The sequence below is a fragment of the Heterodontus francisci genome, chromosome 3 (assembly GCF_036365525.1).
Source record: "Heterodontus francisci isolate sHetFra1 chromosome 3, sHetFra1.hap1, whole genome shotgun sequence".
Taxonomy (NCBI): Eukaryota; Metazoa; Chordata; class Chondrichthyes; order Heterodontiformes; family Heterodontidae; genus Heterodontus; species Heterodontus francisci.
Window position 1 is genome coordinate 12,976,404 of NC_090373.1, and position 14,446 is coordinate 12,990,849.

The 14,446-nt window shown below is 42.0% G+C and overlaps 1 protein-coding gene across 2 annotated transcripts in view; it reads left to right on the forward strand.

Moving 5' to 3' along the window:
* lmbrd1 (LMBR1 domain containing 1) overlaps positions 1–14,446 on the forward strand; it is a 343,563-nt gene that overhangs the window by 234,227 nt on the left and 94,890 nt on the right. For both annotated transcript variants that reach the window (XM_068020139.1, XM_068020140.1), the window contains exons 8-9: positions 4,055–4,180; positions 7,206–7,358. In XM_068020139.1, the coding sequence (XP_067876240.1) occupies positions 4,055–4,180; positions 7,206–7,358 (279 nt within the window). The remainder of the gene's footprint in view (positions 1–4,054; positions 4,181–7,205; positions 7,359–14,446) is intronic.

Here is a 14,446-nt window from a genome sequence, read left to right on the forward strand (position 1 = left end):
ACACACACAAACTTCAGTTTCGAAGAAGAGACCACTCAGCCTCCGGACTGACACAGCTATCAAACAGGGCATAGGATGTTTGACCAGCAAGTCCATTTGCCACAACATTAAACAATGCTCTGAACTGTCCCTAGATGAATCTTTCACTCATGAGAGTGAACTTTGCGGCAACAGAGTAGCTGTCATTATGTTGTCCACCTAGCTAAATGGATGAGCCAAGAAAATAACTAGAATTGGATTGCAGCAACAATAGGAGTTCCGAGGCGAGGACATGGTGGGGAGGGGGAAAGAATAAAATGTTAAGGGCGGGAGGGGCGGAAGATCAGGGAAAATGTTTATTAGTGGCTGTGGGAATGGTGGGAAAGGGTTGAGGGTCAAAGGGAGTAAATGTCGGGGGGGAAAGTTCAGGATACTGTCATAATCAGAACTGACAAATATTTGAAATATATTTTCTGACCAACAGGATTGTTCTCACTAGCTGAAATCAGCTGGGTACCAGGAAATTTGCCATGCAATTTCATCCACTCCCTGCTGGGATCTCATTACCCATTAATTTCCATTTGGGCTTAAGATCTGAATTTTGTGTAAGAGCTTAATTTTTATATTTAAGTTGGCATGTCAATGGAAAAGTGCATTATTTCCCATAACTTACATTTGCGTCCTCAACAATAACAACTTGTATGGCACCTTTAATGTAATAAAATGCCCCAAGGTGCTTCACAGGAGCATTATAAAACAAAGTAGGACACCGAGCCACAAAAGGCGATTAGGTCAAATGACCAAAAGTGTGGTCAAAGAGGTAGGTTTTAAGGAGTGTTATGACCAGGTGAGAGAGGTCTAGGTTTCCCTTTCAGCCTTCACCTGGTCTTACTGTAACAGGGTTTTAATTTTAAACACACCGTGTTTTTAGCTCCCCCTTGGTGAATTCTTGATCACCGCTTTCCAAATATAAGGCAAAGAAACCAGCACACATGCACAGGTTTTCTTAGGTTTAAAGAAGGAAGATTGAAATTTATTAAAACTTAAATGTAAACTTGAATTCGGTTGACGCCTACGGATACATGACGTGCCCATGCTAGCATGCATATATGATACACACATGCAAATAGAGACAGAAAAGAGCAGAAGAAAAATAAAGTGGAAAAGTTTGAGGCAATATCTGAAGAGTTTTTGTTACGGGTCTTCGAGCTTGCTGTAGAGGCCTTGTTTGTAGGTGGGTCTTGCTTTTCGTTAGGGCCTAGTATTCTTCTTAAACCTTGTTCACTATAGGAGACTTTTCTGTCTTGGGGTTCATGTGTCTACAGTCGGTTTTTGGAGTTCCGTGAGAAAGAGATGGGAGCAGGCAGGAGAGGAGGTCTGCTTCAGTCCAGGAGCATTCTGCCAGTTCAAACACTGTCTCTCTAGTTTAAAACTCTCAATTCAAACTTTGCAACAGCCAGGTAGTCATATGACTAACTGGTCTGACCACGTCGGTTTATGGATTGAATTGGAGCAGGGAGTAGCTCCTTTGTCTACAAGTGCTATCTGTTAATATGAGAAATGTCTTTCCAGCCAGGAGCTTGACAACCCCTTGTAACAAGCCTTCTCTTCTTCCCAGTAACAATTTGAAATTTAATGTCCATGTGGCGAAATTAATGTGCCTAATTCTTGGCAGGTGGGAGCCTGCATGACAAGTGTCTTAAAGGAAGAACGCAAAATGGGGAGGTTTAGGGAGCGTATTCCAGAGCTTGGGACCTAGGTAACCGAAGGTGCAGCCACCAATGGTGGAGCGATTAAAATCAGGGATGCATGCGAAGCTAGAATTAGAGGAGTGCAGATATCTTGGAGTGATGTGGGGCTGGTTGAGATTATAGAGATAGTCCTCAGATTGCCCATCTGTATTATGCATAAAGAGAATCATCATGAGTGAAGAGACCATGGCACTTATAATGAGACCTTTTTTTCCAGTGGCTTTGGCTGTTTCCCCTATAATTTCCCTTCAAATAAGTCCTGAAGATGGAATTGTGAGGTTGGTGTTGGGGGCAGAGAGTGAATAGATAGAGATAAATAGAAAGAAACTTGTCCCCATAGAATAGCAAAACTCAAGGCAAAATGTTGCCATATTTAAGGGATTTCTATGCAATTGTGGGTTGGATGGTCTTTGGGTGTGGGGATGAGGGACTTGTCAAAGTCCTTGGTGGAAGCATAGCTGTATAGAAAATACCCTGGCAGATATTTAGACAAGGAAGCTAATTCTTTATTTCGTTAGAATAGTGATGTGCCAGTAGTTTTATACCAGAATAGAGAGATGCATATTTTAAAGTTTAAAGTATTCAACTCCTGCTGGGCATCATTAGGTATATTAAATGTGCCTGGTTCTGGTTCCTGTTCTGAGGCCCTAATGTTGCAGGGAGTAGGTTAGCACAGTGTTTATCTGAGGTGAGGCATGTTCTCTAACTGTCAGTTGCCTACCCTATGTGATGTTATGTATGGATGCTTTCAAACCTTTTCAGTAGTGATGTGTATGCTTGAATCTGCAAATTAATAAAATCCAGAGAGTCAGGATAAATGGGTCTTTTTCTGGTTGACAAGATGTAACTAGTGGGGTGCCACAGGGTTCGGTCCTTGGGCCCCAACTATTTACAATATATATTAATGACTTGGATGCAGGGATGGAAGATACTATAGCCAAATTTGCAGATGACATTAAAATAGGTGGGATAGTAAGTTGCAATAAAGAAGTAAGAAATTTACAAATGGATATGGATAGGTTAGGTGAATGGGCCAAAATTTGGCAGATGGAGTTTAACGTGGATAAGTGTGAGATTATCCATTTTGGTTGGAAGAATAGAAAGGCAAATTATTATCTAAATGGAGAGAAACTTCAGAGTGCTTCGGTGTCGAGGGATCTGGGTGTCCTCGTGCATGAATCGCTGAAAGCTAGTATGCAGGTACAGCAGGTAATAAGGAAGGCAAATGAAATTTTGGCATTTATTGCAAAAGGAATAGAATATAAAAGGGAAGTGTTGCTGCAACTGTACAAGGCATTAGTGAGACTGCACCTGGAGTATTGCATACAGTTTTGGTCCCCTTACTTGAGGAGGGATGTAGTTGCTTGGAGGCAGTTCAGAGGAGGTTCACTAGATTGATTCCAGAGATGGGGGGGGCTTGTCTTATGAAGAGAGATTGAGCACTTTAGGCCTTTACTCTCTAGAGTTTAGAAAAATGAGAGGAGATCTAATTGAGGTATATATGATGATTATGGGGATTGACAAAGTAGACATAGAGAGAATGTTTCCTCTTGTGGGGAAATCTAGAATGAGAGGTCATAGTTTTAGGATAAACGGTAGCAAATTTAAAACAGAGATGAGGAGAAATTACTTCTGTCAAAGGGTTGTGAGTCTGTGGAATTCACTACCCGAGAGTGCGGTGGATGCCGGGACATTGAGTAAATTTAAGGAGGAGATAGACAGATTTTTAATTAGTAAAGGGTTGAAGGGTTATGGAGAACAGGCAGGAAAGTGGAGTTGAGGCCGAGATGAGATCAGCCATGATCGTATTGAATGGCGGAGCAGGCTCGAGGGGCTGAATTGCCTACTCCTGCTCCTAGTTCTTATGTTCTTATGTCCATCAAAAATGTGTTTTAAGAAGTACCCTGATCTCTTGCTGAAATCTGCAAATTATTCACCTTCTCCACTTAATGATTATGGCTTACTGCCAGAAGACCCAGCTCAGTTGCTGCTTTTTCATGGTAAATTATATCCTTGTGATTACTCATCATGATGAAGAATTATTCTTTGTGGTTTTCATAATTTGATCCAAAATAGTAATCTGGACTAATGTTTTACTGTTTACTGAGTTTGGATATCAAGTCAAACTGTACTGCTGTAAATAGTGTAACTTTCAGGTTTATTTAACGGGTGATGTTGTACCTTGCAAGCCACATGGGTTTTCTGGTATAGTTAGCTCAGTTCAAGTTGCGCTAAAATAAATTTATTCATAAAGGTGCTTTCTGTGGACTTGGCAATAATCTTTCCTTGTTTTGAGTACTCATTCTATATCCTTTTTCTTCAAGGCTTATGGTATGTCTGCATTGCCATTAAACCTGATAAGAGGTACAAGGAGCGTGGTTTATGAACGATTGCAGAATACTGAAGACCTTGAAGAGGTGGAACAGCAAGTGGAGAAGATTAAATCTAAGGTTGGGGTACAAACATTATGTTTATAGGCATAACCATTTTTCAATACGAAGGATTAGTTAATTTTGAATGTATTTTGAAGCATTGATTTATGTACATGTTTTCTAAAAAAGCACTGAAATACTGGATAATTAAAATATTTTCCACCTACTTGGTCAAGTGACTGCAGTCACACACTACGCTGTTGACTGTTAATGCTTTCAAAGGGATACTCGGGATGAGCAATAAAATATTGCCTTATCAGTGTCACCCACTGTCTTGTCTTGGTAAGCAGCTCGCACTCATTGTGTTGTGCAGTCTCTGGTTGGTTTATGGTTGTAAACAGAAGACATTTGAAACACATCAATCAGACAGAAACAGATAGCCAGGAATGGCAAAGGCTGCAAAGTCTCGGGTTTCCAGTAGAAAACCGTGAAGGCAATTTGGCCACGATCAGAAGTGGAAAAAAGCATAATGGTTAGTTAATCGGGTAAAGTCAAAATAGCCATCCTAATGATGTGAGGAAGCTTAGTGAATTTAAAAAAAAAAGTATTTGAAGACATAATTTGAACTGTAAATAAACCATAACTGTTGCTCAGTATGTTCGGCCACTGCAAAATAAAGATGCTTAGTGATTTGTTTCTCACCTCATCTTAAAGTTTTTTTCCTGCCTGTATTTAGTGATTGAAAAAGTACACATACAAAAGACGAGAATTTAAATTCAGACCATAAGAGAGTACCTTTCTTTGATCTAATCATTAGATTTAAGTACATCTCTAAACATAATCTCAAACAACAACTTGCATTTATTTAATAACTTTAATGTAGAGAAAACATCCAAGCTTTACAGAGGCATCACCACTTTTTTGGGGAGACAACGCTGCTATACTCAGGAGAAGATCCGAAACTTCTAACACATATTTTGGCTTAACCTTACCTTGTGAAACTGATTTACGAACCCAAAAGCTGATCAGTTATTGAGAATATTTTGTAGAATTCTGCACTTTGGGTAAAGGATGATAAAAGCTGAATTTAAGTTTATTTTGGTTTATTTTTACATGGAATTCACAGCACAGAAACAGGCTGTTCGGCCCAACTGGTCTATTTCGGTGTTTATGCTCCATTTGAGCCTCCTCCCACCCTACTTCATCGAACCCTACTTGCTTCCTTTTTAATGTTCAGGTATTCTAGGCAACACACCATTCTCTCGCTCATGGTAGTATCAGTTAGAATGCTGCCTCTTATTTATTGGATGAATATTTGTTTCTGCTTTGTAACCCTCATTCCTCACAGCAGTTAAATTTATGATGTAGTCCATTGAATAATTCAGGCACCAAGTAAACATTTTAAAAATATAAACATGCTTAGGGGTGTGAAACCAGGGAATATTTAAAGTGTAAATTGACTGTGTCTATGAAATGTAATATATTTGTCAGTTTTATTCTCAAAAGGATATGGCTGTTATGAATCTGACAAGTACATCTTTATAATAAATCAGTTGACCATAATTTGAACAAATTTAGAATTCTAGGAATTCTTAGCCAAGTTTGTAGAGGATTTTCTCAGTAAAGTTTTCAAATGTCCAACTAATGTAAATGCATTGTGGCTGCACAAAAAAATCATAAAATGTTTTCTAGCGCTTCTGGAGAATATCTGAATTATTTTTCCAAATCATAAAACTAGTGAAATTTAACAAGCCTTTTTGTAAAACATTAAATTGCATTTCAACAACAATAACTTGTATTCATCATAATAAAATGTCCCAAAGCACTTCGAAGGAGCATTATCAAACAAAATATGGTGCCAAGCCACATGAGATGTTAGGGCAGATGACCAGAAGCTTGGTCAAAGAGATTGGTTTTAAGGAGCGTCTTAAAGGAGGAAAAAAAAGAAAGACTTGCATTTATATAACATTTTTCACGACCACCGGATGTCTCAAAGCGCTTTACAGTCAATGAAGTACTTTTGAAATGGAATCACTGTTGTAGGAAATGCGGCAGCCAATTTGCGCATAGCAAACACCCACAAACAGCAATGTGATAATGACCAGATAATCTATTTGGTGATGTTGATTGAGGGATAAATATTGGCCAGGACACCAGAGATAACTCCCCTGCTCCTCTTCGAAATAGTGCCATGGGATCGCTTACATCCACCCAAGCGAGCAGGTGGGGCCTAAGTTTAATGCCACATCTGAAAGACAGTACCTCTGACAGTGCAGTACTCCCTCAGTTGCACTGGAGTGTCAGCCTTGATGGAAGGTGAAGCAGAGAGGTTTAAGGAGGAAATTCCAGAGCTTAGGTCCCAAGCAGCTGAAGGGGCACCCACCAATTGTTGAGCAATTAAAATCAGGGACATTCAAGAGGCCAGAATTAGAGGAGCACTGATATCTCGGAGGGTAATGGAACAGGAGGAGGTTCCAGAGTTAGGGAGGGGCAAAGCCTTGGAGAAATTTGAAGACGTGCATGAGAATTTTAAAAGCAGGTGATGCTTAACTGGTAGCTAGTGTAGGTTAACGAGCACAGGGTGATGGGTAAACATAGGATTCGGGCAGCAGAGATTTGGATGGCCTCAAATTTATGGATGGTAGAATGAGGGAGGTCAGCCTGGAGTGCATAGTAAAGGTGGGAGTAACAAAGACATGGTTGAGGCTCCAGCAACAGATAAGTTGAGGCGGGGTGGAGTGGTGGAGGTGGAAATAAGTTGTCTTAGTGATGGTGCGGGTATGTAGTTGGAAGCTCATCTTGGGGTTAAATATGACACCAAGGGTGCAAACAGTCTGGTTCAGCCGAAGACAGCTATCAGGGAGAGGGTGGAGTTGGTGGCGAGAGAGTGGAGTTTGTGGTGGATATTGAAGATAATGGCTTTGTTCTTCCCAATATGAAAATAGAGCCTAAAAAAACAAACTGGATCACAATGGTGTTCACGACCATGTAAAGCTTGGCACAGTCTGATTCCCAAATTGTAGACTTGGTTGAATATGTATTTGCGTCAGAGAAAAAGGTTATTTAAACTGTGCTTGGTATTTGTGCTTGAATTTTCCAACAGTGCACGGATGGCCGCCCACTGTCCACAGGAGACAGAAGAGCTTTACAGAAATTGGAGGAGAAGTTGCGAACACTTAGAAGAAGAGACAGACACCTGGAAACTGCTGAGAGAAGTTGCTGGTTGAAGTTTTGCTGTGCTCTACGACCCTTTAAGGTACATATATTGGATCAGGCACATACGCATATTGCAGACATTTTTTTTCCATAGTTGTATAGCTCTTAAAAAAAGATAAATTTGGTAGACGGGCAGTATGTATATTTTGTTGGCCTTCAACATGGGTTTCTGCATTACAACGTGGTGGATAGAGTTGCAATTTCTGATGGTCATTTGACCCTAGCAATGTCTCTTGTTCATGTGCAGTATGATGTGATATTTAAACAAAATGGTCCGCAAACAGTGTGCTTTGATGGCGCAGACCCACGAGTACCCAGCCTCTTGAACCATTGTGCATTTATCCTTCACACAGCCATAGAGTTATACAGCACAGAAACAGGCCCTTCAGCCCATCGTATCTGTGACAGCCATCAAGCACTATTCTAATCCCATTTTCCAGCACTTGGCCCATAGTCTTGTAAACTATGGCGTTTCAAGTGCTCACCTAAATACTTCTTAAATGTTGTGAGCATTCCTGCCTCTACCACCACTTCAGGCAGTGTGTTCCAGATTCCAACCACCCTCTGGGTGAAAAAAGATTTCCTCAAATCCCCTCTAAACCTCCTGCTCCTTACCTTAAATCTATGCCCCCTGGTTATTGACCCCTCCGCTAAGGGAAAACGTTTCTTCCTATCTAACCATCAATGCCCTGCATAATTTTGTATACTTCAATCAGGTCCCCCCCTCAGCCTTCTCTGCTCTAAGGAAACCAACCCTAGCCTTTTCAGTCTCTCTTCATAGGTGAAATTCTCCAGCGCAGGCAACATCCTGGTGAATCTCCTCTGCACCCTCTCTAGTGCAGTTACATCCTTCCTATAGTGTGGTGACCAGAATTCTACACAGTACTCCAGCTGTGGCTTAACTAGCGTTTTATACAGTTCCATCGTAACCTCCCTGCTCTTATATTCTATACCTCGGCTAATAAAGGCAAGTATCCCATATGCCTTCCTAACCATTTTATCTATCTGTGCTGCTGCCTTCAGTGATCTATGGACAAGTACACCAAGGTCCCTCTGACCGTCTGTACTTCCTATGGTCCTACCATCCATTGTATATTCCCTTGCCTTGTTAGTCCTCCCAAAATGCATCACCTCACACTTCTCAGGACTAAATTCCATTTGCCACTGCTCCACCCATCTTACCAGCCCATCTATATCATCCTGTAATCTAAGGCTTTCCTCCTCACTATTTACGACACCACCAGTTTCCGTGTCATCTGCGAACATAATACCTCCTATATTCACGTCTAAATCATTAATGTACATTACAAACAGCAAGGGTCCCAGCACCGATCCCTGCAGTACAGCACTGGTTACAGGCTTCCACTCGCAAAACAACCCTCGACCATGACCTTCTGGCATTAAGCCAATTTTGGATCCAATTTGCCAACTTGCCCTGGATCCCATGGGCTCTTACTTTTTTTATTTAGAGATACACTGAAACAGGCCCTCCAGCCCACCGAGTCTGTGCCGACCATTAACCACCCATTTTTACTAATCCTACACTAATCCCATATTCCTACCACATCCTCACCTGTCCCTTTATTCCCCTACCACCTACCTATACTAGGGGCAATTTATAATGGCCAATTTACCTACCAACCTGCAAGTCTTTGTGGGAGGAAACCGGAGCACCCGGAGGAAACCCACGCAGACACAGAGAGAACTTGCAAACTCCACACAGACAGTACCCAGAATTGAACCCGGGTCGCTGGAGCTGTGAGGCTGCAGTGCTAACCACTGTGCCATGCGAGACCTTATCAAAAGCCTTACTGAACTCCATGTCGACTACATCAACTGCTTTACCTTCATCTACACGTCCTGTCACCGCCTTGAAAAATTCAATCAAGTTTATTAGACACGATCTCTGCCTGACAAAGCCATGCTGACTACCCCGATTAATCCCTGCCTCTCCAAGTGTCTCTCAGAATTTTTTCCAGTAGTTTCCCTACCACTGATGTTAGACTCACCGGCCAATAATTACCTGGTTTACCCTGCTACCCTTCTTGAATAATGGTACCATGTTCGCTGTCCTCCAATCCTCTGGTACCTCTCCTGTGGCCAGAGAGGATTTGAAAATTTGTGTCAGAGCTCCTGCAATCTCCTCCCTTGCCTCACATAACAGGTTGGGATACATCTCATCTGGGCCTGGGGATTTATCCACTTTTAAGCCCGCTAAAATAGCTAATCCTTCCTCCCTTTCAATGCTAATATGTTCAAGTATATAATAATTCCCCTCCCTGATCTCTACACCTACATCGTCCTTCTCCATAGTGAATGCAGATGACAAGTAATTATTTAAAACCTCGCCTATGTCCTCTGGCTCGACACACAGCTTGCCACTTTGTTCCCTAATGAGCCCTACTCTTTCCCTGGTTATCCTTTTGCCCTTAATATACATATAAAGCGGCTTGGGAATTTCCTTTATCTTGCCCGCCAGTGTTTTTTCATGTCCCCTCTTTGCTCTCCTAATTACTCTTTTAAGTACCCCCCCTACACTTGCTATACTCCTCTGGTGCCTCCGCTGTTTTCAGCGCTCTTCAGTAATGTAAGAGGCGACGTAATGTAAAAATGCCAAAAATATTAAAGAAGTTGTGGGGGGGGGTGGGGAGTGTGGTGAATAGAGACCTACTTTGTTTGTCGAGAAGGGTGAAGTGATTCATTCAGTGTTAAGTGCTCATTTGTAGCTGTCATCTATGTTGTTATAGCTGTTAGGCTGTGGATCAGCTTAGTTTTGAGTATTTGAAAATACATTGTCACAGATCTATATTGATGTGTTTCTCTGTTGATGTGTTTAGTTCTGTTTCTCCCGCTTTCCAGTATTTGGATAGATCATAGGAGCCTGAAATCCTGTCAGGTGCTGCAGCTTACAGCGATTGAAAGTTATGAAAAGGTTCATGTTGCAGTAAGGATGTGGTCATGCAGGCGGAATTTAGGGAGCTAGGTAGGAAATTAGCAAGTAGGACCTCAAAAGTAGTAATCTCCAGATTACTCCCAGTATCATGCGCAAGTGAGTATAGAAATAGAAGGACACAGCTGATGTGTGTGTGACTGGAATGATGGTGTATGAGTGAGGGCTTTAGATTCCTGGGACATTGGGATCAGCTCCAGAGGAGATGGGACCTGTGCAGACGGGATGGGTTGCACCTAAACAGAGCTGGGACCGATTTCCTTGTGGTGCAATTTGTGAGTGTTACTGGGGAGGAGTTAAACTAACCTGGCAGGGTGTGGGAACCAGGAGGTAATACTAAGCGGCTTACCAAGATGTACAGAATACTAGGAGAGACAGATAGCACTAAAGTAGGAAATAGTAAGTTATTAGGTGGGTTCGGAGTAGGGGAGAAAGTAGTAAAGTCTACATTGGGTTTACTGTGCATTTATGTGAATCCGTGGAGTGTGGTCAATAAGATTGGTGAGTTGCAGGCACAGATAGCCACGTCGAAATATGATGTAGCTATAACTGAGTCCTGGCTCAAAGAAGGGCAGGACTGTGCATTAAATATTCCTGGTAATATATTTAAGGTCTTCAGGACATCTAGGAAAGGAAGTGAAGGAGAAGGGGTGGCAGTATTGATGAAGGAGGACATTGCAATACTGGAGAGAGAGGATGTCCCAGAGGGTTCAAGGACAGAATCTATTTATCTGGAGCTGAGGAATAAAAAAGGTGCAATTACATTGCTCGGTGTGGGCTATAGGCCACCAACCAGTGGGAAAGGTGTAGCGGAACAAATTTGCAAGGAAATTACAGAGAGGTGCAAGAATTATAGAGTCGTTATAATGGGGGACTTTAATTATACGACTATAGACTAGGGTAATAGTAGTGTAAAGGGCAGAGAGGGGCAAGAGTTCTTAGAGTGTGTTCACGAGAGTTTTGTACAGTATGTTTCCAATCCAATGAGAAAGGTGGCATTGCTAGACCTGGTTCTTGAGAATAAGGTGAGCCTAGTGGATCAAATGTCAGTGGGGAAACATTTAGGGATTAGTGACTATTGTATCATGAGGTTTAGCTTGGCTATGGTAAAGGGCAAGGAACAATGCAGAATAAGAATAATTAACTGGGGGAAAGCCAACGTTAGTAGGCTGAGATAATAAAAACAAAAAGTGTTGGAAAATACTCAGCAGGTCTGGCAGCATCTGTGGAGAGAGAAGCAAAGTTAACGTTTCTGGTCGGTGACCTTGCATCAGAACTGGCAAAGGTTAGAAATGTAATAGGTTTTAAGCAAATAAAGTGGGGGTGGAGCAAAAGAGAACAAAATGGAAGGTGTTGATAGGTCAAAGGGTCACAGAGAATAACTGACGAGGAGGTAATGGGGCAAAGGCAAATAGTATGTTAATAGTGTGGTGAAAGACAAAGCGTTAGTGCAGAAAGGGTGGTAAATGACTGAATCAATAGGCTAAAAATGGGTCTGGGACGGATAAATTGGAATCAAAGATTGGCATGCGAAACTGTAACTGAACAATGGGCTGACTTTAAAGAAAAGAGTGTTCAGGCACAGTCAAGGTATATTCTCACCAAGAGAAAAGGTAGGGCAAACAAATCCAGAGCTCCGTAGATGACAAAAGAGATAGAGATTAAGATGAAGAAGAAAAAGTGTGCTTATGACAGATGTCAGGTGGATATATTAACTGCGAACCAGGCAGAATATAGAAGCTCCAGAGGGGAATTTAAAAAGCAAATAAAAGAAGCAAAGAGAGGGTATGAGAAGAGACTGGCAGCTAACATAAAAGGGAATCCAGAAGTCTTCTATAGACATATGAATTGTAAAAGGGTGGTTAAAAAGTGGAATGCGGCCGATTATGGACCAAAAAGGGAATTTATGCATGGAGGAAAGGGGCATGGCTGAGGTATTAAATGAATACTTTGCATCTGTCTTTACCAAGAAAAAAGATGCTGTGCGGGTCATGGTGAAACAGGAGGTAATGCAGACACTTGAAGGGTTTAAAATTGGTAAGGAGGAAGTATTGGATAGGCTGTCGATCCTGAATTTCATAAAGTACCAGGACTGGATGAGATACATCCAAGGATACTGAGGGAAATGAGAGTAGAAATTGCGGAGGCACTGGCCATAGTTTTCCAATCTTCCTTAGACTCGGGTGGTGCCAGAGGACTGGAAAATTGCAAATGTAACACCCTTGTTCAAAAGAGGGTGTAAAGATAAGCCCAGCAACTACAGGCCAGTCAATTTAACCTTGGTGGTGGGAAAACTTATAGAAACGGTAATGCTGGATTAATAGTCACTTGGACAAATGTAGGGGTTAATTAAGGGAAGCCAGAACGAATTTGTTAAGAGGAAATCGTGTGTAACTAATTTGCTTGAGTTTTTGATGAGGTAACGGAGAGGGTTGATGAGGGAAATGCTGTTGATGTGCTGTGCATGGACTTCCAAAAGGCATTTGATTAAGTGCCACATAACAGGTTTGTCAGCAAAGTTAGAGCCCATGGAATAAAATGAACAATAGCAATGTAGGTGCAAAATTGGCTGAGTGACAGGAAAGAGGGTATATATTTTTTATTTTAGAGATGCAGCACTGAAACAGGCCCTTCGGCCCACCAAGTCTGTGCCGACCATCAACCACCCATTTATACTAATCCTACATTAATCCCATATTCCTACCACATCCCCACAATTCCCCTACCACCTACCTACACTCGGGGCAATTTATAATGGCCAATTTGCCTATCAACCTGCAAGTCTTTGGCTGTGGGAGGAAACCGGAGCACCCGGCAGAAACCCACGCAGACACAGGGAGAACATGCAAACGCCACACAGGCAGTACCCAGAATCGAACCCGGGTCGCTGGAGCTGTGAGGCTGCGGTGCTAACCACTGCGCCACTGTGCTGCCCGTAGTGGTAATGGATGGATGTTCAAACTGGAGAAAGGTTTATAGTGGAGTTCCTAGGGCTCAGTGTTCGGACCCCTGCTGTTCCTGATGTATATTAATGACCTAGACTTTGGTGTATAGGGCACAATTTCAGAATTTGTGGGCGTTACAGAACTTGGATGTATTGTGAAATGTGAGGAGAATAGTGTAGAACTTCAGAAAGGCATAGCCAGGTTGGTGGAGTGGGCAAACAAGTGGCAGATGAAATGTAATGCAGAGAAGTGTGAAGTGATTCATTTTGGTAGAAAGAATGCAGAGACAATGTAAAATAAAGGGTACAATTATAAAGGGGGTGCAGGAGCAGAGGGACTGGGGTGTATATTGTTATGGCTGCGGCAGGAGGACTGCACTCTTGTTCTAGTTCCACTTCTCCACAGGTCACAACATGTTTTTAAATTCTTTCCCAGTTACCAATACGGTCAATCATAGACTCTATTTTTATCCCAGAATAAACTGCACCAACCAAGTTTCTTCAGTGAACATCAAAATTATCAGTTTATTATTAAACAAATCTTAACCAGAAGCAAAGCATTAACACACAGATTGAAATATGAAAGTTCCCTTTTTACGTTTGCTCTTCACATGTGCAGGTACACACACATATGCACAAATGCACTGGTTAACCAAAAAAAGAGGTTTTCTCTTACAAAAAATACTTTGGCCAAATACTTGCTAATTCTTGAAGAAAAAAAGAGATGTGGAAATATTTGGTGTCCCAAATATGCGTAGACCGCTGTCATTGGGATCTTCCGAGAACAGTTCTTTTCAGGCATCGTTGAAGATCAGTTTGGGCAAGTTTAGCAGGAGAAATGCAGCATCAATTTCTCTATTTCTTACACTCACCTATATTCTTTTCTTTCTTTCTTTCTTTCTTTTGGGCCTCCTTATCTCGAGAGACAATGGATACGCGCCTGGAGGTGGTCAGTGGTTTGTGAAGCAGCGCCTGGAGTGGCTATAAAGGCCAATTCTGGAGTGACAGGCTCTTCCACAGGTGCTGCAGAGAAATTTGTTTGTTGGGGCTGTTGCACAGTTGGCTCTCCCCTTGCGCCTCTGTCTTTTTTCCTGCCAACTACTAAGTCTCTTCGACTCGCCACAATTTAGCCCTGTCTTTATGGCTGCCCGCCAGCTCTGGCGAATGCTGGCAACTGACTCCCACGACTTGTGATCAATGTCACACGATTTCATGTCGCGTTTGCAGACGTCTT